The 24,933-nt window shown below is 24.9% G+C and overlaps 3 protein-coding genes and 1 long non-coding RNA gene across 12 annotated transcripts in view; 3 read left to right on the plus strand and 1 right to left on the minus strand.

The window, feature by feature from the left end:
- Positions 1-5,329, plus strand: part of LOC126908689 (uncharacterized) — a 107,484-nt gene extending 102,155 nt beyond the window's left edge. For all 4 annotated transcript variants that reach the window (XM_050690989.1, XM_050690988.1, XM_050690987.1 and 1 more), the window contains 2 exons: positions 2,368-2,601; positions 2,697-5,329. In XM_050690989.1, the coding sequence (XP_050546946.1) occupies positions 2,368-2,601; positions 2,697-2,815 (353 nt within the window). In that variant the 3' untranslated portion in view covers positions 2,816-5,329. The remainder of the gene's footprint in view (positions 1-2,367; positions 2,602-2,696) is intronic.
- Positions 5,330-9,485: 4,156 nt separating this feature from the next.
- Positions 9,486-21,703, plus strand: LOC126908698 (cystinosin homolog). 4 transcript variants are annotated; one of them, XM_050691001.1, is made up of 12 exons: positions 9,486-9,782; positions 13,283-13,362; positions 13,445-13,538; positions 14,076-14,258; positions 15,700-15,840; positions 15,898-15,994; positions 16,057-16,176; positions 17,523-17,693; positions 17,880-17,997; positions 18,053-18,155; positions 18,843-18,946; positions 21,672-21,703. In XM_050691001.1, exons 2-12 carry the CDS (start codon positions 13,323-13,325, stop codon positions 21,686-21,688), a joined length of 1,188 nt encoding a protein of 395 aa, XP_050546958.1. In that variant the 5' UTR covers positions 9,486-9,782; positions 13,283-13,322; the 3' UTR covers positions 21,689-21,703. The 4 variants fall into 4 exon arrangements, with proteins under 4 accessions (XP_050546958.1, XP_050546959.1, XP_050546961.1 ...); XM_050691002.1 differs by lacking the exons at positions 18,843-18,946; positions 21,672-21,703 and adding exons at positions 18,224-18,307; positions 18,367-18,654; XM_050691004.1 differs by lacking the exons at positions 18,843-18,946; positions 21,672-21,703 and adding an exon at positions 18,367-18,654.
- LOC126908688 (nuclear pore complex protein Nup93-like) lies at positions 21,250-24,519 on the plus strand. 3 transcript variants are annotated; one of them, XM_050690984.1, is made up of 2 exons: positions 21,250-21,447; positions 21,826-24,519. In XM_050690984.1, the coding sequence occupies exon 2, from the start codon at positions 21,835-21,837 to the stop codon at positions 24,349-24,351; it is 2,517 nt and encodes an 838-aa protein (XP_050546941.1). In that variant the 5' UTR covers positions 21,250-21,447; positions 21,826-21,834; the 3' UTR covers positions 24,352-24,519. The 3 variants fall into 3 exon arrangements, with proteins under 3 accessions (XP_050546941.1, XP_050546942.1, XP_050546943.1); XM_050690985.1 differs by having other exon boundaries at positions 21,829-24,519; XM_050690986.1 differs by lacking the exon at positions 21,250-21,447 and adding an exon at positions 21,694-21,756 and having other exon boundaries at positions 21,829-24,519.
- LOC126908711 (uncharacterized) lies at positions 24,088-24,913 on the minus strand. Its single transcript, XR_007704819.1, has 2 exons — positions 24,506-24,913; positions 24,088-24,388 (listed from the first exon to the last, which is right to left on the minus strand). It is a non-coding gene; the product is annotated as an uncharacterized LOC126908711 (long non-coding RNA).
- Between the last annotated feature and the right edge of the window lie 20 nt (positions 24,914-24,933).

A 24,933-nucleotide genomic window follows, 5' to 3' on the forward strand; every position in this document is an offset into this window, starting at 1 on the left:
ATTGTATAATCCGTATTACTTTTTAATATCACAGAAATAGCTCTTACTAATAATGTTTTAATCGTGTACAACAATAACATAATACATTTAAAATAATTTGTAGTATATTTGTCACAAACCTTAATTAAAAATAGTAATAATATTAACTGACTCAAAAGCCACGAAAACTCATGTAGTTAATGAAAACACATTATATTATCAACGCTGATATCATATTTTTTGGCTTGTTTAATGTTTTCATAGATAAAAAAATTCATATTATATTAAGATTATAAGCTGATAAATCAAAAGCCATTTGTAACTAAAAGATATAAAATTTTTTTTGCAATATTGTATTTACTTTGAGAGTAACCGAATGATTTATGATAAACCTGTATGATTATAATGTCAAGTGGGATAAATGTAAAAAAATGTGGTAATTGTAAATTCATTTTTTTCTTAGAATATTTAGCAGATTTTATTTCAAAGAATATAGTACTGGTTCTTATATGTTTTGCTATCATAATAAATGTATATTATGTAAAATAAAAACTTATGCATTTATTTTAAAAAAAAATTCATTAGTCAATATTTTTTCTTTCATTGTCAAACAGCTTAATTTACTCTAGAAATATAAAAGCTACACTTAAACAATAAAAATGTATTATCTAATAATGTATTAATGTAATAATCTAATAGTGGTTCTATGAAGAAGTTGTAATCAGTGGTATATCCAGAAGGGACTTATAGAGCTAAGGCGTACTCATTAACAGTGGTAAATCAATATTTTAGGGAAAAAAATCATTTAAATTGTTTTGATAAACTCCCCTCTGCCACCACAATTGAGAAACTTATAATACACCACTAGCCGCCTTTACAGAAAGTAAGGTTGAAATATCTCTTGTGCAATTTTTGTTAATTATTGGAAACATTTATGTTTTTAACACCAATATAAAATTCTCAGCTTAAAAATAACCTATAGAACAAAAGTTTATATTTTCCTATTTTGGCTCGTTAGCCGAAATTGTATGCCAGTTGATACTTATACTGTCATTAATTATCAATTTAAAAAAACATATAGTTGTTAAAATAGGATTAGTTAGATTCAGTAATATTTTTAAATTCCGATTGATTTCTCTTAATATTTGTGAAATACCTTTTTCATTACATGGCTACCAGTACAATTTTTCACAAAAAAAAATGATCTAAAAAAAATGTTGACTAGTCGATAACCATTATGTATTAAATTTCATTTACAATTAAAATAATAATAATAATAATAAGTTCTCATTTAACTTTTGAAAATTACCCCTAAAATCTATCCTTAGGAATAATATTTACAATTATTAATTTCTTACAACAAACATTCACAATGAAATAAATTTAATTTTTTTATTTATATTTTTATGAAAGTCATTATATAACGAAAATAATAGTAGGTAGTATACCTAATAAATCGTCCTGTATACGCAAGACATAAACCCAATTAACAAACTACCAAATGACCTTTTTTAATATCATTTATCTACGAGAACCCGTACAAATGCTTAGATTTGTCTTCTCATATTGCTGGTATTGCGGGCTTAGTTTCCGAATCAAAATAACCTTTTATATGTTTATGAAAAACTATACATCCAATATAAATTTTTGGACTTTTTACAACGAATCTCAAGAAATGTTTACGTTTTTGACATCCACGAAGTTTTTTTTTTTAAGATAAAAATATACAATCTTTATAAAACATACATTAAGTATTTATGATAAAACAATATATACATATAACAGCGAATATCATGTGTAGAGTCCTTTCCAATGGCGGAAATAAATGAAAATAATGTCCTACTGACATTAGTAACTATAACGATTATATTACATTTTTGGGATAAATAACTATTACAAATATAAATTAACACATATTTATACCTATGAAGTTAAATTAAATAAAACTATAGAATATTTTTAATTTATAATAAAAATATAATTACAAGTTCAATATATTTTTAAATTTTCATATCGTTTGATTCTATTCATGGCAACTTTGATGAATTATTGTAAATAATTGTTCGCAAAGTTGAACATTCCTTTATTGTTTTGTATTTAATTGCATGTTTTCGTTTTTAAGAAACTATTTCGTTACGGTTTTACTATTTCATAAAATCATTATAATGCATTTATAAGGGTCGTAAAATAATAATTATTCAGGAAATTTTATTATTTTGAAAGTTTTAATGAATAAAATAAAAAATAAACGTAATAACGACAATATACGGATACTCGATAATAATTTATGTAGTTTTACCTTGCGCTCGGATAAAAATTGTTGTTTGTGACTAATTGAAAATGTATTTGCATGTAAAAAGTTCTAATCAAGGTGGCCTATGTTTTCAGCATACAAATGCCACGGCAGTTGGAAGGACAACAATACTGTGTATCAAATCATCAGCAGCGACTTCCCGACAGCAGCCGGTTGGAGAAAGTTTTACTGCGTGTCGTACGTCAAGCAGCCTCCGGACAAGGTACAAGTGAACATATACTCTGATAATTGCAAATCGACCGGCAATGATAATCTGACAGAAAAACCAGGACTGGTGTTGTCTTTTAACATCTCGTTGTCTGCTACCGGTAAGTTTGGTGATGATGCAAGTAAAAATATTTCATTATTGCAACACGAAATATCGAGCAATCGCCTATTGTTTACAATGTCATTTATTTTTTAGGAGAAACACCGTGCAGCGAGGTCAACCAATCCGAAGGTATGCGAAGTACTGCCTTGACAGTGATAACAGTGACAGCGGTCGGTTTGCTGATCGGCTTGCAGCTATTGGTCATCAGATGATTTAGAAACACCGGAGAACGCCACTACTACTTATAGTTAATTCGACGATACTTCAACAACTAGCGTGTACATGTTTTTTATTAGCCCTTAACACTCTGAATTAGGGAAACCTAATTCAGCATTTTAAGTTGATAAATGATCGACAAAAAAAGTATTATAATTGATTGTAAGGATTTGGCGTTATCCGTGTGTACATTGTTCTGTACACGTCGGTGTTTTCCATAAGACTGATTGCCTTATTATTTATTATTATTATTATTATTTTTTGTACATTATTTGCTCGTTGCGTCCAATATGTTTTACAACATAATAACACGTCGATTTTTGTTCCGCTAAAATCATGATAAATTGTTAAAAGGAACCCGGTAAACATTTGACAAAAAAACACATTTTAAAAAGGAAAACGACAAATTTAAAAGGAAATGAGCAACGATTTTGCGGAAAACATGTTAAAATTTTCACACGTTATCTCTACAAGATTAAAATCTTATTTTTTATAACGTCAAAACCATAGAGGACGCATACGGCATCTAATGTTAAAACGATTTCATTTTAATGAGGAAACTGGGTTGATTGTGGTTTACCTTAAGGAAATGAATTTTTATCGAACATTTTTTAAGCAAACGTGTAATCGAAATGCAGGCAATAAATTATTTTTGTAGTTAATAAATATAACGAATACTTAAAATATTATTGATTACTAAATGTTGAACTATACAAATATGTTTAGTGTTGACACTGTCACATAGCAGTATTTTTATCGTGCATTCTTAATAATAATAATGAAAAAAACAACTAGCAATACATTTTTTAAGTTAATCGCTGTCTCCCTTCAATAAAATGCATACCGCTCTACTTGCCAAACAATTATCAAAAAACAGATTATAAACAGCAATAAAAATTAATATTCCTTAAATTAGTTTTGACAAAATAGCGTTGCAATAATTAAACCTTTTAAGATAAAAATAATACTATAAGTATCGAACAATTAAAATTTATTATTTACTTCATAAGGTTATTTGTTGAAATCGTAAAAAACAAAAGTTGATAATTTTAAATGTCTTTTTTATCAGCATAAAAACGTGCGAGTATGTGTTACAAATTCTTTTCACGTGCTTTTTTTGTTACATAGTTTTCGGTTAGATAACCATCGAACTGGTAAAACTAATAACACTCATAGTATTGTTATTCAATATCTATCTAAAGCTTTTTAACAACTAAACATATTACAGTAAAATAGTTATGTGATTTTATGGGAATGCGTATTTTTTCGAAGGGAAAACCGATGGATTGTGATAATAGTGTTACGTATTTATAAAAAATTAAATAATTAGTTATTTTACATTATGTATAATTTGAGGATAGCTGTTGACGGCTGAGAGTAATCTAATTGTACAAATTTCGCAATGAACTTGTGATTATTTTTCTTTAGTTTTAAATAACTGTTCTTTACTTTTGGAAACACAAAGCAATTTAATTTAGGGTTTTATTTTTACAAAGAATGATTTGTTAGACCGGATTATAATATTATATTAATCGATTTAATTAATTTTATAGACTATAACGTAATTAGTGATTAAGGAAAATTGGCGTACAACTTAGATTTAGTTGGCATAAAATTATTGTTGACCATTATATTATTTTTTTTTTTTTTGTACAGTTTATTTCATCATTTTATAAGAATTAAGTTGAAAATTAGGTGCCTTGATTAGTTTGTTGTTAGAATTTTTTTATCTATTTGAAAGTACAAAATAGTATCAATTTCAATCTTAACTCAACTGCACTGTTTCTGCTCTTTATAATAAAAATTTCATAATTATTATAACGCTATTCTAAAAAAATCCGACTGATAGCTATGATTAAACACAAATTTAAAAGTGACGAAAACATATTTGCCATGTCATATCGTTTGGAATGCTATCAGATAAATCACAGATGTACTTCTGTTCCCTTCGTGTTTTATTTTATTTTATTTTTTTCTTCACGTTGTCCCCTATCCGTTTTCAGTATATTTGTTTTAATTTTTCTATACTTTTAATATTCGTTAAAACAATAATATTATTTGAAATATCACAGCGCTTTTAAGAGGTATAATAATTGTATTTTTAAAAGCCAAACAATATTATTTATAAATGTTTTACCTTCTGCATACGTTTAAATTTTACGATACTGTATTTTAATATAAAAGAAAATTTTAATTATAATTTGAAATCATGCATGAAACTAATACAAAAAACACAAATGAAAAAATGAAGATGTATAAATAAGAAATGCAATATATAGTTACAGATATTAACAGTTGGTTACATGTGTAATTTTTTTTTTTTTTTTTGTACTTTGTTGATCGTTATATTGTATTCTAATTTTTTTTATGAACAAACCCATCTGCCAAAAATAACTATTGGAAAGTAGATTATTATGAATAATTATTATTATCATCATCATTGTATTTGTAAATCGTTTTCATATTTCTTGTAGCTAAATTAATAAAAAGTATAATATTTTAGTTGTATACATTTTGTTCATCAGTATAAATATTAATGTCGTCCTAGTCAGTATGTCAAGATGGCCTAAATAATATGCTGCTCATACCTTACTGTTGACCTTCCACAAAGGTTGCATAACCTCAATAATACCGCGATTTTTAGACACAGTTAATAAAGTTTACTTTGTTACGACCAAAGTGTACGTATTGTATGTTTGGTTGCTATTATTATTACGCATCATCGACCACATGCTTCGTAGTTCATGAATATGTAGTAACTATTCAACATAAAATGCCAAAGATACCGCCGACTTTAAATTATAATTTTTTCTTGAAGTTTTACAGGTGTCATTGAAGTATAATTATTAACCGAAACTGACCCTATTATTGATAGTGTATACTTGCAATTGTTATTTAGTGGATACTAATAATTTAACACACATTATCAAGTAAGATTATTAAGTAAATTCAATACTATTTTTGTTCATTTTGACATTAGTTAAATTAACGCATAGTGACTAATAATTATGAGCACCTCGAGCATAATATCCGACAAATTTTTATAATAGCAACTACTGCAGTCATTACTTATTTGCTGTCAATAGTAATTCAACCAATTTTTCATTATTATATTAATATATATTTTACAACATTCAAAAAAAAAAAAACTTTGTTTGAATTTTATAATAACTGATGCTTAAATAATTTAACTGACTAAGAAAACTATCTTGTTCGGCTGTATTGTTTAGTAACTAAACAATTCTTATAATCGTTTTTTTTTTTTTAGTCAACTATTGTTAACTAAAAGAACAATTATAAGCATAATTTTCTGTCGCTTGAAAGTCTAAATGTATACGTTTATGCGCGTTAACTTTAGTAATGACTGGTTCGAAATAGTTTTGCCAATCGTCTGTCATTTGTTTTAAAAAACAAATATGGAAGTATTACAATTTGTTCGAATACACTAAATTCATAATTTAGAACATGACAAATGGAACGGCGTAGAACATTGTAAGGTGGATTTTAAAAAAACTTATTGATAATTATTATTTCATCCGTATGTCTAGTAGCCGAAGTAGTTTAAAGGAAGAAATATTATCTCCTTGAGGTAAGACTTATATGCAACCCCTTTGAAGAGGACAAAAGTACGTTACTGATCGATTAATTTCATTTGTTGTCTTATCTGCGCTAACAATATGATGTAACCACTATAAAAAACAAACGATTAAATTACATTGAAGTTACAGAAATATTTATGCCATTGACAAAAAACCCAATGATACGAAAAACATCAAAATTATACCTGTAGTTATTATATTTGTTGCGCATAAGTACTGTGCATATAGATTCGTTGACATCGTCGAATGTCGGTCATTGACGATTAAATTGTAAATAATATTATTTACAATGAAATATTTCGTGTTGAACCCGGTCAAATTACTATGTAAATGTTTGACGAGATTCAATTAAATGTTTTGTTAATACCGTTACAGCGACCGTTTTTCTATTATAATTAACGCGTTAAATTATAACCATATTAGCTCTGATGTCAAAAGCCGTTCGTTTACCTTCAGTGTTTTACAATAGATACTATAACTGCGTGTTAAACTAATGGAGGTAAACGCTAATCGAAACTATTCCAACGGTGACTCTTAATCGCCATTAAATTTAACGTAAATATTTCGAATCATTATGTTGAAGGGAAAATGATCTTCGATTAATTTAAAGAAGAAATAACGGACATGAGTTTTTTCAAATGTTAAATATATTTTTAACAGCGTAAATATGCACAATATACTTAGCGTATTAAGTGCCAGTAAGGGTTTTTAGTATTATAAATCTCCTTAGAAATTATGAATTTTTTTTTTTTTTTGTTAATATATGGCTCATTTTCAATTAATTAATTAAATTATTTTAATACCGAAAATTCCTCCTAGGAATAAATGTCAAGCTGAGACCCTGTAAAATTTAATAGATAGACTAAATTAACTAGATAAGCTTAACCATCGAATCTCAAACCATGTTTGGATACTTGATATTAAAAATAATAAATTAATGAAATAATAATTTTTGAAAAATAAAATTTATTAATAGTATTTTTTTATAACTTTTATTTGCATTATTCAAGTTTATTAAATGTTTTTACCTCGAAACATTTAATGACATTGGAATGCTTCCGGGAAAATTCAAAAGCCCACAGCACTCTAATCATAATAACATAATATCATATTATATTTTTACCAGTAAAATTTTGCAAAAAACTTTTTTGTGAACTCAAGAGAAATTAAGGCGTACTAATCTTTTTAATGTTGTTTGTAACTTATTTAAAAATACATTTGTAAAAAATACTTATCATTAGTGCACTAAATAAAATAAGAGAAACTTTGTCCTTTGATTACTGAGAACTAACAGGTAATTACTTTAGTTTATTTTATATTTTATGTATAATAAGTTGATTTTTTAACAATTGTATTAAATTATGGTAGCTTGTATAATAATTATAAGACTATTTATAGCGTTTTTAACTTACAACCACATAATTAATTATGTATAGACTGTTTGACGCAAACCGTTTATACAAAGCTTGTGACCATTTCAATTCGATCTTCAAAAAGTACATATGTGTAAGAAGAGATATTACATTTCTTGAATGAACAATTACTGAATCTCAGTAATTATTAAAATTAGGGTTGGATTTTTGATTAGCCAAAATCTTTTGAGTTCAATTCACTATAATTTAACGTATCAAATGGTGATATTCGGTCAAAATAAATTTTTATATTACTTCACAATTAATGAAACTATTAGTCTTTTTTTATTGGAAATTTAGACAGTACAGGTCAATCATTTTTTTTTAACTTATGATGTTAAGTTAAATTAAAAAAAAATAAAACTATTTTCCTAATTAATAATTTTTAGAATAATCGATATTAATAATGTGTTTTTTACCAATGGGTTTTAATTTATCGAGTAGTATTTCTATAACAAGATAATGAATAAGTTAATTATTACACAGACTAATCTTTTTACACTAAATTCAGTTATCAACAAAGTTAACTGATACTATTAATCACACTAAATAATAATAAGATTAAATATTAATTTTTATTGTTAACTATAAGTGTTTCAGTTTTTTTATTTTCTATTTAGCTAAATAAAAACAGTGGTAGTCCGGAAATCACGCGTGTTAGTATTATATTTATGAACGATCAAACTTTTTTTTTATTAGCATCTTAATAAGAGCTTATTTTTCTATATAATTATAAAATCTAGTTACATGTTTCATGTACAAATATTTAAAAAAAAATTCATATAAGTTTTTATTTTTTGAATTCCACATTTATTTTTTTGAAAAACTGTATAAAGATAGGTGCAATGTCTATTAAAAAATTTGTAAAAATATGGCTTTGGACTAAATTTTTATTTTGATTTAGTACTTACATTACAATTTTCTATATAATAATAGTTATTGCAATGATATATTATTCAAATGATATCAGAATTTCGTAAAAAAAACTTTTATTATTTTAAACTATAAAATTATTATTCAACTGTAGTTTATTGTATGGTAAAATTACTGTTTGTAATATTTACTTGTTGAATACTAAGTTTATTGGTTACAATAATGAACATTTTTATTATTTTACGAATTTTGTAATTGTTTGAACTTTTTACAACGTTAGTATGTAAAAATAAGAAAATTAAAAATATAAACAATACTAATTAGTTATAAGTGGTCAGAAATGTTGTGGAGACAAATTTGAACGATAAGTAGCCTCGAAAGTGGAGTTGTAAAGGAGGGAGAGTCAGCTGAAACCACTTGTAAGATAGGTGACACAACGGCGGCCCCCTCGAGGCCGACGCGGATGATTCCGATAGTGCACTGAACAGTGTTATGATATTGTGATAACAACTCGGATGGATACTGTCGTTGCGCGTTCCGTTATTTTCATAATCGTAGCTGTACATTAACGTTAAATATAAGTGCGTGTTTATATACTTACAACTTCAAGTACTTACTGGAACAATTGTAATAATATATACAACCACTATGCACTTTCAATCAGCCGATGAAATATTGAAATAATCAAGTACAGTTTAATTTAGAGTGGTGAATTTGTGTAATATTATAATCGAGTTTGTTCACTAGCCGATCATCTTAAATTTATCGGCGAACGCATCAGCAACTTTGTTCTGTCTCAGTAACAAAACCGATAATTGTATTAAAATTAATTAATTTAGGTACCAGCCAAGGCAAATCGTTAAACTTCTCTTGTTCGTCTTGAAAATTTAATGACCTTTACTTTTGCTCTGTGCTGTGATCTTTCTGTAGTTTGCCCGTCACCACTGCCGTCTTGACAGTTTAAATGCGACAATAATATACCGACTGGTTTTGGAGAGTATTGCTGTGTACGTATGTAGGCTGTTCATCTTCTGAGAGGGTGTCGCCGCCAAACTCTTTACAGCGTAAGAAACAATCAGGTAATTATACCATTGTACTATTGAACTTTTTATGTTACGACGAGGAATAAATCGTTGGCCGAGTAAATAGAGCAATCGTATTCATCTATACAATGACAATTGATTAAATTCTATCATTTGAGTGCACTTAAAAAATGTTAGGTTTAAACCTGCCGTACCTGTCTATATTAACTCGTGGAATAATATTTGTTTATGACTATTAACAAAAAGTATAAAAGCAGCCATACAAGTACCCCTAGGATAAACGCAATGAAATACAAACGACTGTCCATTAAAAAACAAAAACTATAAAGCCAAAAAAATAAAATAATTAAGTTACTATGTCTTTATCAAGTTTTTTTGACATTAAATCACTAAGAATTTAAAGATAATAAAGTAGTTACCCAAACAAGTTATGGATAATCTAGCGTACAATTTTGAGAAGGAAATACCCATACTCGGATTCGGACGAAGAGGACATGTCCTCAAAATGGTTAAAATAATCATTGCAAGGACGTTATTTAAATTTTAATTTTATACGTAATACGTATAAATTGTATATTAATAATAAAATGTCTTTTTATCATCTTTGCACTACATCATACATTTTTCAAATTTAGACACCTATTATATACAATTAAAGTAATCACTGAGTTATTTTCATTAGCTCTTGTATCTAAGTACATTAATGTTTGGAATTAACCATACAAATCAAGGTTACCGGATACATAATTAAAATTCTCATTAATTCGTCAATAGTTTTTATATATTTATAAATTAATACATAAGTATATAATTATGCATATAACTAAATTTCTCAGTTACGCGAAAAAAAGCTTGCCATAATTGTTGTCTATGTACTTTTTTAATTATTTTTAAATAAAAACAACTAGAATACATTTTACATTTTTTTGCGCGCGCATTCATTAAATTATACTACGAGTATACATATTTTAGTAGTGCGTTTGCTTAAAAATTTATTGAATTAGTCTAACATACTCAATAGCTGTTGAGGCCAATTCATTTTTATGCGTAGACAATAATCAGTCTTCAAAGTTTATTTACAAAATAGGCAAAATTTTCGTTTTTAATTGTAATTTGAAATCTACGGTTAAAAGAGATTTACAAACATTTTTTGAGTTATCTGGAATTCATAAGGCCGTTTTATGAAGATTGGACCTGTCTATAACATTTGTTTGCATTTTGTCAATCTTTTAAAATCTGACATAGTTGTGTACACCTATTTCACCTTATGTAGTTATCTCAAATGCAACTAAAGGGTGTTGGGACTAAAATACTTATAACTGTTTTCTGTAAAAACTTATTTGTAAAATTATCTCCTAAAAGTATCAACGTTAAAAAACATGTTCAATTTATGTAATCGCTTAAACCTATGCATGTTTTTTAGCGTTTATACTTTCATTAATTAATTTTATAAGGAAATTTTTTAGTCCATATTTATAAATACTCAGTTCCTAATAAAAAAATAGTTAGAAAATGCTTAAACATTTTTTATCAATCTTAAAATATTTCTCTAATAGCAACTAAAATTAACTTTTTTTAAAAAAAAAGATACTAGATTTTGTTAAATTTTTAATAGCTTATTCTTGAAAGGGATTAGCTCTTCTGACCCTTTTAGTTGAATCGTGAAAATTAGAAGAGAGTGTTGTACCTTGGTCTTATTTAAATAACTTTTAAAATTATAGAAAAAAAATTCAAAATTGAGATTGTATGCGGTTCTATATAAGCTGATCCGCACTGGGGTAGCATAAAAATTAGCCACCGTCGGCAAATTTTACGAAATGCAATGATATCTTGATATTAAGTAAAGCGTTGTCACTTAAAAATTGCAATTGTTATGTTTTACTCATAATTGAAAAAATATGTACCGTGGTCGTGATTTTACTAAGTATAACTTTTTTTTTACTCAAGGGGCGCCTAAAAAAATAAATAGGCCAGGGGTCACCAAATGTTTTAATGCGCGCCTTTGTATACAAGTCGGATTTTTGACAGTGTTTTGGAAATTCTATTGTTTTAAAATTATATTTAATTAAAGTTCCTTTATAATTTATTAAAGAATATGATAGTTTATTTATTAATCACACCTAGTTATAAATATAATGTTTGTCTATTGGTGAAACACTGAAGTACTAGAGCAATCATGAAGGTTAAGGGTTATAACCACTTCCTTCAAAATTTTTCTCAATGTTGAGACCATTATTGAATTGAAGATTTATTTTTTGATCCTTATAAACTTTATTAAGCAATTTTATAAAATTTAATTTTTAATTACTCACTGCAATTATGTTATAACTTGCGGTTATTGTGTAAAATACATTTTACAACAGTGGAGGACTTACAGGGGGGATCCTATGATGTTTCCTAGACACAAAAATTCTTACATTATTTAATATGTAGGTTAAGACACAAATACGTATTCCAAAATAATATAATTCTTTAGGCCCCCCCCAGAATAATGTTGAAAATCCGCTATTGATTTATTAGTTTGTGTACGACAATCTCTTAAAAATAAAAGTAATTTGAAAATAATCATAGGTTATTGGCGTATAGTAAATATTTTATTTTTGATCTTAAATATCTTAGAAAATTTTAACTAAGGTATAATAAGAGACAGTGCTGGCGTTGGATATTGTGGGACCCAATGCAAAAACGTTTTAGCAGAGCCCTTTTTACATTTTATTTTAATTAATGAGGTCTTCTTTGTTTTTTATTTGGGCATATTATGACTTTGAAAACCTTAGGCAGGTGCATTGGTATCTTCGCCTTTCCGTTGGCCCTGCTAAGAAATGGTAGACTTCATGAATACTTCTATATAGACAAATGAATAACTTAATACTGACATACCATAATCCTTATAACAATAAATAATGTAGTATAATTCCAGAGAAGTATTTGCAGTAATTAATAATTTTACAATTAATTCTTAGTAATGACCTAGTGTTAAACAAAAAACTTTAAGCTACAAATCATTTATTATTGCCAACCATGAGTTAGCATTTTGTTATCTCATATTCAATTTATCTGATAAGTATATTGATAATAATTTGAAAATAATAGTTGTTCATAAAAATTTAAACTTTAGTAATTTTTATTGATATTAAATTATAAATTAATTATGTGTTATTAAACTGTAAAGAGATAATTGGAATTTATTGATTTTTGTTGTCTAATTGAAATAGTATTATGCAGTTTTGTATCAGTAAAGTATTCTTTTTGATGATTTTTTATTTTCACAAGAAGATAACTCAAACAAATAGTTGCATATGACATTTAAAATCAGTATTCTTTGAAAACTGTCAATATAATGACTATACAATATCATATATTTACTAATATGATCCAATGGTAATTAATTATGTATTTTCGATAATTTAAATTGTTAGTAAGTAACACTTGTGTAAATCATTGTCATTTTTTATTAATTTAGTGTCATCTGTAGATTTATGTTTTAACATTTATGTAAAAATTAAAAACAGCATTATTTGCTTTGTTATTTCTAGATACTCAACATTAGATATACAGTTGTCAAATTAGGACAGTATGAAGACCATTGTGCAAAGTATTAGTTTTTTAATATTATGTAAGTAGATGAACTGATGTTAAGTGGCTATAACTTATTTGAATTATTTAAGAATTCATTGTTTATTACTATTTTTTTTTAGTTGGAGTATCACAAATACATGCAAATTTATATTTTAATACCAAAGATCTTACTCTATTGGTCAATGAAACAGCTAAACTTACATTATATTTTATGTAAGTAGATATCTAAAAGAATACATGAAGATATTTATTTTTTTTATTAATTTCATTAATAGCTTAATGTGTTTGGTAAAATCTTTAAAATAACTATACTTATATCTTTATGTGTAGTTTTACATCCAATGAATAAAATACTCTAAAATTTATGTCATAGAATATGGATGATTGATTTTTTACAGTGATTTTAAAATTTTCATACATATTATTTATTTTGAAACTTATTAGTAAATAAAACTGATCAATTTGTTTTCCTTTAATGTTATTTATAGAATTTTATTTTATTAGGAATTTTTTTGTACAACAAATATATATATATTGCACTTAAGTAAAGCTATTATGAAGTCAGTTTAAATGTTTACCAAAATATTTTGAAATGAAAATAATCTATGATTAGTTTTTTTCAAGTAAATGTTTATTGAGGAATAAAAAAAGTTAATATTTTGTTCTTAAAACTTGAGTTCTCTATTGTTTTCATTTCTATTAAATTGATAAAAGAACTGCAGTTAAAATATTTATTTTCATATTATTTAGTGAAGACGCTCCGGAAGATGCTTTGTTAACATTAAGTACAAACCATCCTGATATATTAACAACTAATGCAAGTGGTCTGATAGTGAAAAATTCATCAAACTATCAAAAATGGGCCATTGAATTATTTGCACATAATGCTGGTCATGATGAACTTACAGTAGAATCATTTTCTAAAAATATAAAGTAATTTATACTATTTTTATTATTTTTTATTCTAACTTTGCTATGATAATTTAAAAAATTATTAATCAATTAATTAAGATGGCCTTAATAGTAAAAAATGCATTAATAAGTGAATAAATTTGATTATATTACACTAAACTCAGTAGTGCAACTAAACTATAAGATGCTACCAAGCAAATATTTCTTTAAATTTTGATATTATAACAGAAAACACATCATTTGGTTTGTAGCATAGTGGGGACCTGCATTGTTAGAACAAGATAATAGATTGATAACTGACAATAATGAATATAAAATTTTGATGCAAAAATCTATCTTGTCATATTCATCCTAATTTTTTGAAATATTTTTAAAAATTAATGAAACTAATTTTTTTATAAAATGACCTTTTTACAATTTTTTTATTTTTAATCATAAAGTACATTTTAAAAGATTTAATTATAAGTTAGAAGGACGTAGAATTGATTACCAATTTTTTAATATGTTCAAGTTATTCTGGTACTAAAATATTACCCATAAAAATTTGAATTAAAGCTAATTTTTCTACAAAAAGATACATAAGTTTTAAATTTTGAATATATAATCAAAAAAAATTCACAGTCTTTATTGTATCAAATTTTTAGATATTTTTGTTTATAAAACAAATTGAAGGTTTTTTTTTTAATTTTTTGAGTATAATGTATTTAACTAGATGTGTTTCAGATTATTTTGACTCATAGTTGAGTCAGTTCAGTAGGAGTAAAGCACAAGAAGTGACAGACATCAAAAATTAAATGCAACTTATTTTTGCGTTGCAAATTTAACAAAACTCCAATTTTAAATAAATTTTCTGAAATCTAAAATAACTATAAACTTTTAACATGTATTCTTAACATTTTTAATATTATTTATTATAAGTATATTTATTTTACACAGTGTATTTATCATTTTTATCTTAATGAAAAATAAAAAAAAAATCTGGTTAAAAAAAAAGTTGGTTTTGCACAGAGTCCTTCATAGATTCAAGTCAAAATTTAAAAACCTTGAATTAATTTGAGAACTCTACTTTCCACTAGTTGCACCACTGATTAAACTATAGAGTTTTTTTTATTTCTATTAATGCAAGTTATATAATCTAAATAATATTATATAATAAATTTTATTTTATTTTTAATTTTAGATTAACATAATCTAAAAACATTTATTTAGTTATTTAGATTAAATAATTATTATACTATGATATTGTTTATCATAATCAATCGCAATAGATATGATATATCTATAATAAGAATATATGATATATAATCTATAATACTTTTATTATGAAGTATTGTTTTTGTTTAAAGTGGAAAAGGTTAATTTTTTTGTTAATTATTCAGTAAAAATTAAACAATTGTTTAATTATTGTAAAACAAATTAAAACTTTAAAAAAAAAAATTAACTAATTGTTATTATTTTTCAGCACTAATGATGCTTTTGTGAGAGTAACAGTACAGCATTCCAAAGAATTTGCATTGATTAGTGTTATTGTGGGTTGGATTTATTTTACTGCTTGGTCTATATCCTTTTATCCTCAAATATATGAAAATTGGACTAGAAAAAGGTAATAGTGGAGTTTATAATAATGTCAATAGTACTGTTTTAATTTTTAATTTTTTAGCGTTGTTGGTTTGAATTTTGATTTTATATCACTGAACTTGATTGGATTTATTCTTTATTCTATGTTCAACATAGGATTGTGGATACCGGAAGTTGATGTAAATATTGTAATTTTTTTCTTTGTTACTGCTCTAAATTTTTAATACTTTTATTTTTATAGAATGAATATTTAGAAAGAAATCCTCGAGGTCATAACCCTGTTCAATTAAATGATATATTTTTTTCTGTTCATGCTGTATTTGCCACTTTAGTTACTGTGATTCAATGTTTTTGCTATGAGGTTTGAAAAATACTAATTTGTTGATTTTCATAACTATTGTAATTTGAAAGACTAAAAATTATTTTTTTTCTATGAATGTTATAATTACAATTTTAACGGATTTTTATGTTTTTATACATTTATAATGATATTATACAGATTAACAAGAGTTAAAATTTGTCAAAGATTTTTTAATCATTAAGTTAAGAAAAAAATTTTATTGCATTCTTTTCTTTTTCTTCTCATTATTTTGGTGTGAAAACATTTACCCTATTATTTTGTTATTGTTTTAAAAATAATTTATATTATAAAATTATTACTCAAATTTGAATATTTTTGCTGCAAAGAGACTTAGTTTTTCTAAACTTAATGATAACATTCAATAACCGAGTATTTGAACCAGATTTAATAAAAAAATTAGTAAAAATTTGATTATAAATCACATACAGAGTGATTTTTTTTTATACTAGATACTTAATTTCTCTTAAATAAATTATTTTTTGTAAATTTATTTTTTTGCTTTTGTTAATCATATAAGTATCTCTATTCAATATTAAATATTATTTATTTTCATCCCTTATGTCTTAAAGGGTATTAATATTATTTCTTAAATGAAAATATACACAATTAACTAGTTTAATTATTAGGTAATATCTAAAATAAGAAAAATGGTCTATAACAACTTTTGGAACAGTGTTAAAAAAATTATTAACAGTTTAAAGCCATTATTTTTATCATTAGATATTTCTTGTCTTTACTCTTCCACCGCTAAGATATAAAAATTTTAGTAACTTCTATACAGGCAAACATGATTTAAAATATGTTAACATTTAATTAAATAATTTGAACTTAAAAATATATTTTGAAAAAAACATTTGAATATTTTTAAATTTTTGAATATATTTTATTAATTTTTAAGGTAATATTTTAAAAGTTTAAAGTATGAGACATGTTTTAAAATTTTTAAAAACCTAAAAATCTGCTTTTTAATGATGATTTTTTTTATAATAAATTATTTTTGTATTATTTATTGCTTGTATTTGAGTTTACGGCATCAATAGTTTTTGTTTTGGTTTTATCTCATCTTATAATTCATGTAATGAGTATAATTGTCATTAATGTCTATGGTATAAAAATTTGAAATTATTTAAATAATAGTTCTAACTTAAAAAATTTATTGTTAAGATATAATCAGCTAGTTTACTATTTAAATTTTTTTTGAATCCAATAAAATATTATTGGGCATGAAATTATATTATCATGTTTTTTAAGTAAATTTTTTTATTTTGGTATTAATTTTTCAATAGTAAACTAGTGAAGTAATCTAACAAACTATTATATTAATAATTCTGGTTCATTTTATTTAGAGAGGCAGTCAACAAGTTTCCTATACTGCAAAATTAATTATGTTCTTTTATAGTATAGTTATAATTGGACTATCAATAGTTATTTACTTGCAGAAAATTACCTGGTTAGATTTTCTTTACTATTGCTCTTATATCAAGTTGTCAATTACTCTTATAAAATACATTCCACAAGTAAGAAATTAATATATGTATTAAAAATAATTTGTTTCATATATTGTATAAATATTTATTGATTCATACCATGCAATAATGTAAAAAAAAGACCTTTTCATAAAACTCAATATATATTTTTCATTACTTTCCTAAAACTTATTTTTTTAATAACAAATTTGTTTAAAAATATATGTATTCTTTCAGGCTATAATGAATTACAAAAGACAAAGCACTATTGGTTGGAGTATTGGTAACATATTTTTAGATTTTACTGGAGGAACTCTCAGTATTATGCAAATGATTATAAATGCATATAATTATAGTAATTGTCTAATATATGTATTTTAATTTTTGTTGTAACTAATTTATCATTTCAGATGACTGGGCTTCAATATTTGGAGATCCAACGAAATTTGGTCTCGGCCTTTTATCTGTATTTTTTGATATTTTATTCTTCCTGCAACATTATGTATTCTACAGGTAAGAAGTAAATTTATTTGGTCAGTTATTGCATGTCACAGCTTAATTGCATGTTTACTCTATCGTAGCTATCAACTGCTTTTTAAGAAAAAGGCTATTATCAATCAGCAATAGAAATTTCTTGCATATACTCGAATTAATAGAATATGCTGGTATAACTGTAAATATAATATACACCCCAATAAAAAGTTTTATATTTTAACATTTTCAGCCACAGAAGCTCAAAAGTTTATGATCTCAAGGGTTGTACCTAAAATTTTTTTGAAGTTACCATAATGTTTTACTATACCTTTTTGTAACAATTCTGTGACATTTGTTATTATTTAATTAATTTTAAAAAGTATGTAGATGTGTAACACATATTATGTATGTGTATTATTGATTATTTAATGTATTTTTAATTTTAATTTTTGTTGTTATCCTATATTTAATATTTATCTTAATTATGAATGTATAAATTGTATGTGAGATTTGTGAGTTAATAGAAAATTAATTTTGAGTTGTTTTATTTTTATTTTTATGCTCTAACAGCCAATCCTTTTTAACAATATATGAATAGTTAGTGCACTTGTATGTAGAAATTTTATTCATTAATTTATCTGATCTTAAGATACTGATTAATTTATTATGACTATAATTAACTGTCAAATGATTTTTATGTTATAATTTCATTATTTTATATTCCAGGGGTAATACCTATCAAGAATTTAATAACCCTGCAGACTTGCAAGTTGATAATGATTCAATGTCTACAGAACAAGAACAAACAATAGAAAATATTAATGAAATAAGTTAGAAACATTTTATTATTTCTAACTTAATTTTTTAAATAATTAGAAGGCATATTTTAAAAAAATCAAAAAGGGTGGTAATAATAGGGGGATGAAGTTTTAATTAAAATGAATAGGCAAGTTGACATTAAGTAATCTTAAAAATATTAATATAATTTCATATCTACATTTTTATAAATTTATTTACTCTAACAATCCATGGACTATCAAGTTAATACAATTATCAAAAATAGTTTATAATATTCAACATTTTTAAAAACTTGCTCATTTAATATTCATTAATTATCATTCCTTTTTATTACACATCTATTTATCTGTCGCTTCTATTAGACCTATTAAAGACTCTTACCAATAAAAATTAAGACTGATGTATTTACCAAAATAATTTATGATATTTATAATTTAATTTTATTGTTCACTATTAGTATAATTTATAATGTTTTTACTTAATTTTTATTTTATACAAATGATAAATGTAAATAGTCAATATAGTTATAAAATACTATATCTTCTTTTGACAACTAAGGCTTCAACGCAATGCACTTCTGATCATCAATAGTAATAAACCTAAAATAGGTTTATTTTGGTAAAATATCATATAGAAAATATTGATTAATAAAAAAATGCTTCAAAAAATTATTCTGGTATTACCCTTGATTAAAAATCAGTGCGCACCACAGAAGAACCTTATTTAATCTGAGACAGGTAGTTTGTTTTTCTCTGAAGAAAGGTATAGTGATTCCAAATGAGCTGATCTAGCTAAGCAAGTAAAGCTACAGAGATTTGAATTCTTTATAGTGAGCATCAGGCACTGCTGTTACAGACTAGGATAAAATGTCTTTTGATGGATATAGAAACTTTATTTTATATAATTCATATTTCAAAATATTTTATTTTATTTATGAGTTCATATTATGACCTTATAGAATTAAGGTGCATTTTTTTTTTATATATAAATGACTGATACCATTGTGTTAACATTTTTGTTATGAATTATAAATTTTTTTTTCATTTTAGTTAGTAATAAAATGAGAAAAAACTAAAATGTCTATTTAAAATTTGTACCCCCCACTGATATAATCTTATAACCCTACTATGTTGTCAACATTTTTTTAGATTTGTTTTGTTATAAATAGGATTGTAAGTAGTGCATGAAAAGTTACATTAAAAATATAATTTTTTGAAAGAACATTTTTTCTCACAATTGGAAAATCAGTTACAGATTCATGTTTTGATAGCATGACATCACATAAGAAAATGAATGAATTAATATTTTCATAAATTAAACTTTACTTATTATAGGGAAGATAAAATTATAGCAAAATAATTTTTGGCTTGGTCAATTTTCATAATTGATCCAATAATAAAGTCTTGAAATTTTTCTTTTTTATTAAAAGACAAAATAATTTTATTTTTATTAAATTGTAAAAAGAATACCTGGATTAAGAGCATTAATAATACATTAAATTATTAAATTTGTTTACAATTTTTTTTCTGAAGTCCAAAGGCGTCTATTAGAATAACTTTCAGAGGATGCTAATTGTATTTTCTCTTTAGCCTAAAACACACTATACATGTAAATATACAATTTTTTGGAGAGCTAATTTGTAACTGAATTGGCTTTGCTCCTATGGTGAAGCCTCCAAAATATTGTGGTTTCATGTTTGTTGAGCAAATAATGAAACCAAATATTAAAAAGATATTTTGCCTATTTCAAAGGAAAATTTTTGTGTGCACCCTTAGATATAAATATATTTCTTTGATTTTCATTATGTTGTGTACAAGAAAAATATATTGTTTAACCGTTTGCAGTCTTATTGTTGATAAATATAAGAATTATATATTTTATATATCTAATGTTTTTGGGTATGTATAGTACATACATTACATAAAATAGAAATTTTAATGCTGCAATACTACCTTAAATAATCTTATCTGCGGTATTAATAATTCACTTGAATTTAACAAATATTCAATAAAATGAGTTTTTAACAATCGTATTGGATCTTAATATAGGAATTTAAATGTAAATGAATTACAATATTATTTACTTGATTACAACTTCATAATTCTTATACACTATTGTCGATTTTTAATATATAAATATATCAAATTCTTTATGTTAAATTCCACTAATTTTGAAACTTATAATAAATTGTTATCTTGCAGAAAAAGTAATAACATTTTTATTGTTGTCTCATTGATAAAAAACAGACATAACATTGGTAACACTATTAATTATTAGTAAAACATAAATTAATTCGTGATTAGTAGTAATGCAGTATTAACAGATTTCTTATCAATTTTGATTAAATATTATTTGAAGTATGTTATTATCAAGAAACCGATTTTATTTTTTGAAAAATTCATCATTATTTATTTATTTTATTTTCAAAAAAGTGACCAATTCTATGTGGCGTAGTAAACTGACCATCATTTATACATTTTGAAATTTTGTATTATACTAGATTTTTTCTTATAGTATCAATTAAATAAATCAGGTTTGTTTATCTTAAGCAATTATTTAATTACCATGTTCAAAATGATCATATATATATAAATATATATTATTTTTCGTTATTTAAACAATTTAATATTTTAAATTTTCAAAAATTCAATGGATAAGCTTTTAATACCTTATAATAGTAAACTTTTCCAAAAGTAATTATTTCATGTACGATTACAAAGAAAAATGATACTATTTTGTTTTTTTTATGTATTTTAGGATTCAATAATTACTGATTCAATTGTTAATATTGTATCAAACTGCTTTTCTCGGAATAATTAGGAGATTTTATAGATTAAAAAATGTATATTATGTATCTTATCTGTTTAAATTCCAATAATTTTGCAATAATAATTTTTTACATTATTTCCAGTAGATAACCATGCCAGCTACAGACCTAGAAGATCTCTTATTACAAGGTCAGAAATTATGTAAGGATAGTAATGGAACAAAGCCAGTGTCTAAAATTCATAAGTCATTACGTCAGTTATGTAGAAATGCAGATTACACTTTAAAACGGCCTTTGGGAAACAATGACGAACAGTATGCTAAAGAGTTTTTGGCTAATCGTGGTTTGGATCTTGCTTCCTACTCTAGTGTTCTAAAAAAATTGTGTACATACCGTGATAATGTTACCACTTCAGGAGATCCAAAGCCAATCATGGATTATTCTAGTAGTGTAGAATCATTAATGGGAAGGCATATTGAGGATTACATTAAAGTTTTAGAAATTAAAGAAAATAATGATATTGTTAAAAGTTTACAAAATATTTCTTCAAATTGGCAAAAAATAAAAAAAGATATTGCCTACAATGAGTTTGCACTGGATTCATATGATGTGCTATTTTGTCTACAAAATTTACTTTTAGAAAAAAAACATTGTTTCACAATTAATTCTGATAACAATGAAGTGTCTGAAATGTTTCCTTTTATAAGTGATGTTAAAAATTACATTAAAGCTAAAGAGACAAATTATACTATAGATAAAGAATTAATTGAATCTTTTTTGGAAACTATATCTTGTGAAAATGGTGATGCTCCTATTGCTCATATATGGAATGTTATTAAATATATGTACCATATAAATCCATTTGAAAATTCAATAGGAACCTATAAAGAACGATTTTCAGAAGAAAATCAAAGAAATCTTGTTAAAAATGCAAAAAATTACCTCGAAGATAAGTACTGGGCTTACCTTGTCAAAGAAACAAAACATTTAAATATTACCAATGATAATGAGTATACTGCTTCTATAATAAGTAATCATGTGTTTATGAAAACAGGACGTGTTGCTAATCAACAAATTGAATTTCATGTTGATGAACAAACTATTTGGCCATTACTTTATTATAGTATTAGGTGTGGTAAAATAGATGTTGCCTATTATTTTATTAAAAAATCAGGTCTAGCCTTAAATGATCTTCTGAATGTTTTTGTTCATTTAAAAGAAGCTGATTTCACTGAGAGAATAGGTTCTAATGTTGGTGTTACATTGAATAAATTTTATAAAACACTACCAGTTTATGATAATGCATTTAGAAAAACTATATTTTCATTATTAGGCATGGTGGAAGCTAACGTAGAAAAAAAAGCAGTAGCTAAAACAATTGAAGATAAATTGTGGATGTTATTAACTGAACACTTTGCGAGTAAATATATGGAAGATTCTAATGGATTAGACTATTGTTCATTACAGCGTTATGTTTTAGACCATGGTAAGCCTTACATGGAACAACCTCATGTTTATTTTGAGCTTTTATTTTTAATTGGACAATTTGAAAGTGCTATAGATTTTTTGTTCCGAAATGCTAAGTTTTCAAATCATGCAGTTCATATAGCTATTGCTTTGTATGAAAAAAATTTGCTAGCAACTTCACAATGTTTACAAGCTCCATTTTTGACTAATGAAAATGTTGACCAAAAATTTGTTCGTTTGAACTATGCTAGACTAATATTATTATTTTGTTCAGAATTTGAATCTAATTATCCTCATTTCGCCTCATATTATTACTATTTCTTAAGAAATTTAAAAACTTTTAAAAACGACAATTTATTTCATAAGTGTGTCGCTGATTTAGCAACATCGTATGATGGTAATGTTTGTAATTGGATGTTTGGAAGTCTTGATACGAATAAAGATGATAGTATACTAAATGATGTTTTTGATCTAAATACTATAAAAGCAGTTGTAGATAAAACACTTGAATTGTCTTTAGAAAAAAATAAACCAGAAGTAGCATTTAAACTTTATATTTTGACATCAGATAGAGCAGCATATGGAATCATGAATAATTTATTAAGTGATGCTATTTATAACTATGATATTACTAACAATGTTGATAATGGTGAGAAACGTAATTTATTTAACAATTCTTATGAAGATCGTGTGTTTGCATATGCAGAAGAATTAAATGAAAAAAAAATCTGCACCATAAATTCTATTGGACCTGTCGCTACATTTAATTTATTACGTCAAATTTTTAACTTTTTTTATCAATCTAAAAAAGTTCATTTTATTATTATAATGGAAAAAGCATCAGAAACTAATCTAATCCCATTTAATAATGCTGATATTAAGCAGTGTTTGCTTAATTGTACTAGACAATGTGAACTTGTTCAAAGGAATATATGTCACTTCATTAAATCAATATTTATTTTGCTTTGTCAAGAATATAATAAATTACATAGACATCAAGAGGATATCATGGAAGATGAATCATTTATTGAAGAAGAAGATAGTGATATTTTTGATAACAGTATTGAAGGAGGATGGACTAAAAGGAAAATTAGAAGAACAATAAGAAATATTCATTTGTTTGCTGCTCAACTTCCAGTACATCTTTCTTTAGACTCTGTTGAATTTATTTCAATAAATTCAAAACATGTGCAACTTGATTGAATAAGAAAACTTGGCGTTTTCATGTATATGAAATCTACTGTAAATATTGTTTAATGAACAGATAATTAATTCATAGTTTAAAAATAAGTCATACTAATAATGTACAATAAATATAAAATATGGCTTAAATAAAAATTTTAATAAAGAATTTTACCATTTTTTATGTTATGATGTATAATTATTATTTTTTCATCAAATTTGGTGTTATATAACCAAAGAGTTTTTTAACCATATGACAATCAGATAAATTTATTAATTGTTAAAGCTTGGAGTGGACAGTGCTCAGATCCCACTGAATACGTTCTTGAATGTATGCCCTTATTTTTTTAATGGCCCACTAAAATGAAACCGAAAAATATACTATAAAATATAATTTTTGTTCTTTCAATTTTTTTTGTTGTCGTCTAGTATATACATAGAGCGTATTAGTTGCTTTTAGAGGTATATATTTAAGCTTAACTGCCCTTAGGCCAAAATTATGATTTTAAATTTTAAATAATCAAAATTATGATGAAAATTATAGAAAAATAACTAATTTTAAGTGAACGAGAAATCTTAAAAATAATTTTATAACTTACCACT

The sequence above is a fragment of the Daktulosphaira vitifoliae genome, unplaced genomic scaffold, assembly GCF_025091365.1.
Source record: "Daktulosphaira vitifoliae isolate Bord-2020 unplaced genomic scaffold, ASM2509136v1 Scaffold_5, whole genome shotgun sequence".
Taxonomy (NCBI): Eukaryota; Metazoa; Arthropoda; class Insecta; order Hemiptera; family Phylloxeridae; genus Daktulosphaira; species Daktulosphaira vitifoliae.

Bases quoted from the DNA above. Each gene is read 5' to 3' on its own strand.
- LOC126908698 (XM_050691001.1), top strand. From the start codon at position 13,323: ATGAAGACCATTGTGCAAAGTATTAGTTTTTTAATATTAT. The intron at 16,177-17,522 runs GTTTGAAAAATA...CATTTTATTTAG, and splicing joins TTCAATGTTTTTGCTATGAG to AGAGGCAGTCAACAAGTTTC. The intron at 18,156-18,842 runs GTAAGAAGTAAA...TTTATATTCCAG, and splicing joins CAACATTATGTATTCTACAG to GGGTAATACCTATCAAGAAT.
- LOC126908688 (XM_050690984.1), top strand. From the start codon at position 21,835: ATGCCAGCTACAGACCTAGAAGATCTCTTATTACAAGGTCAGAAATTA.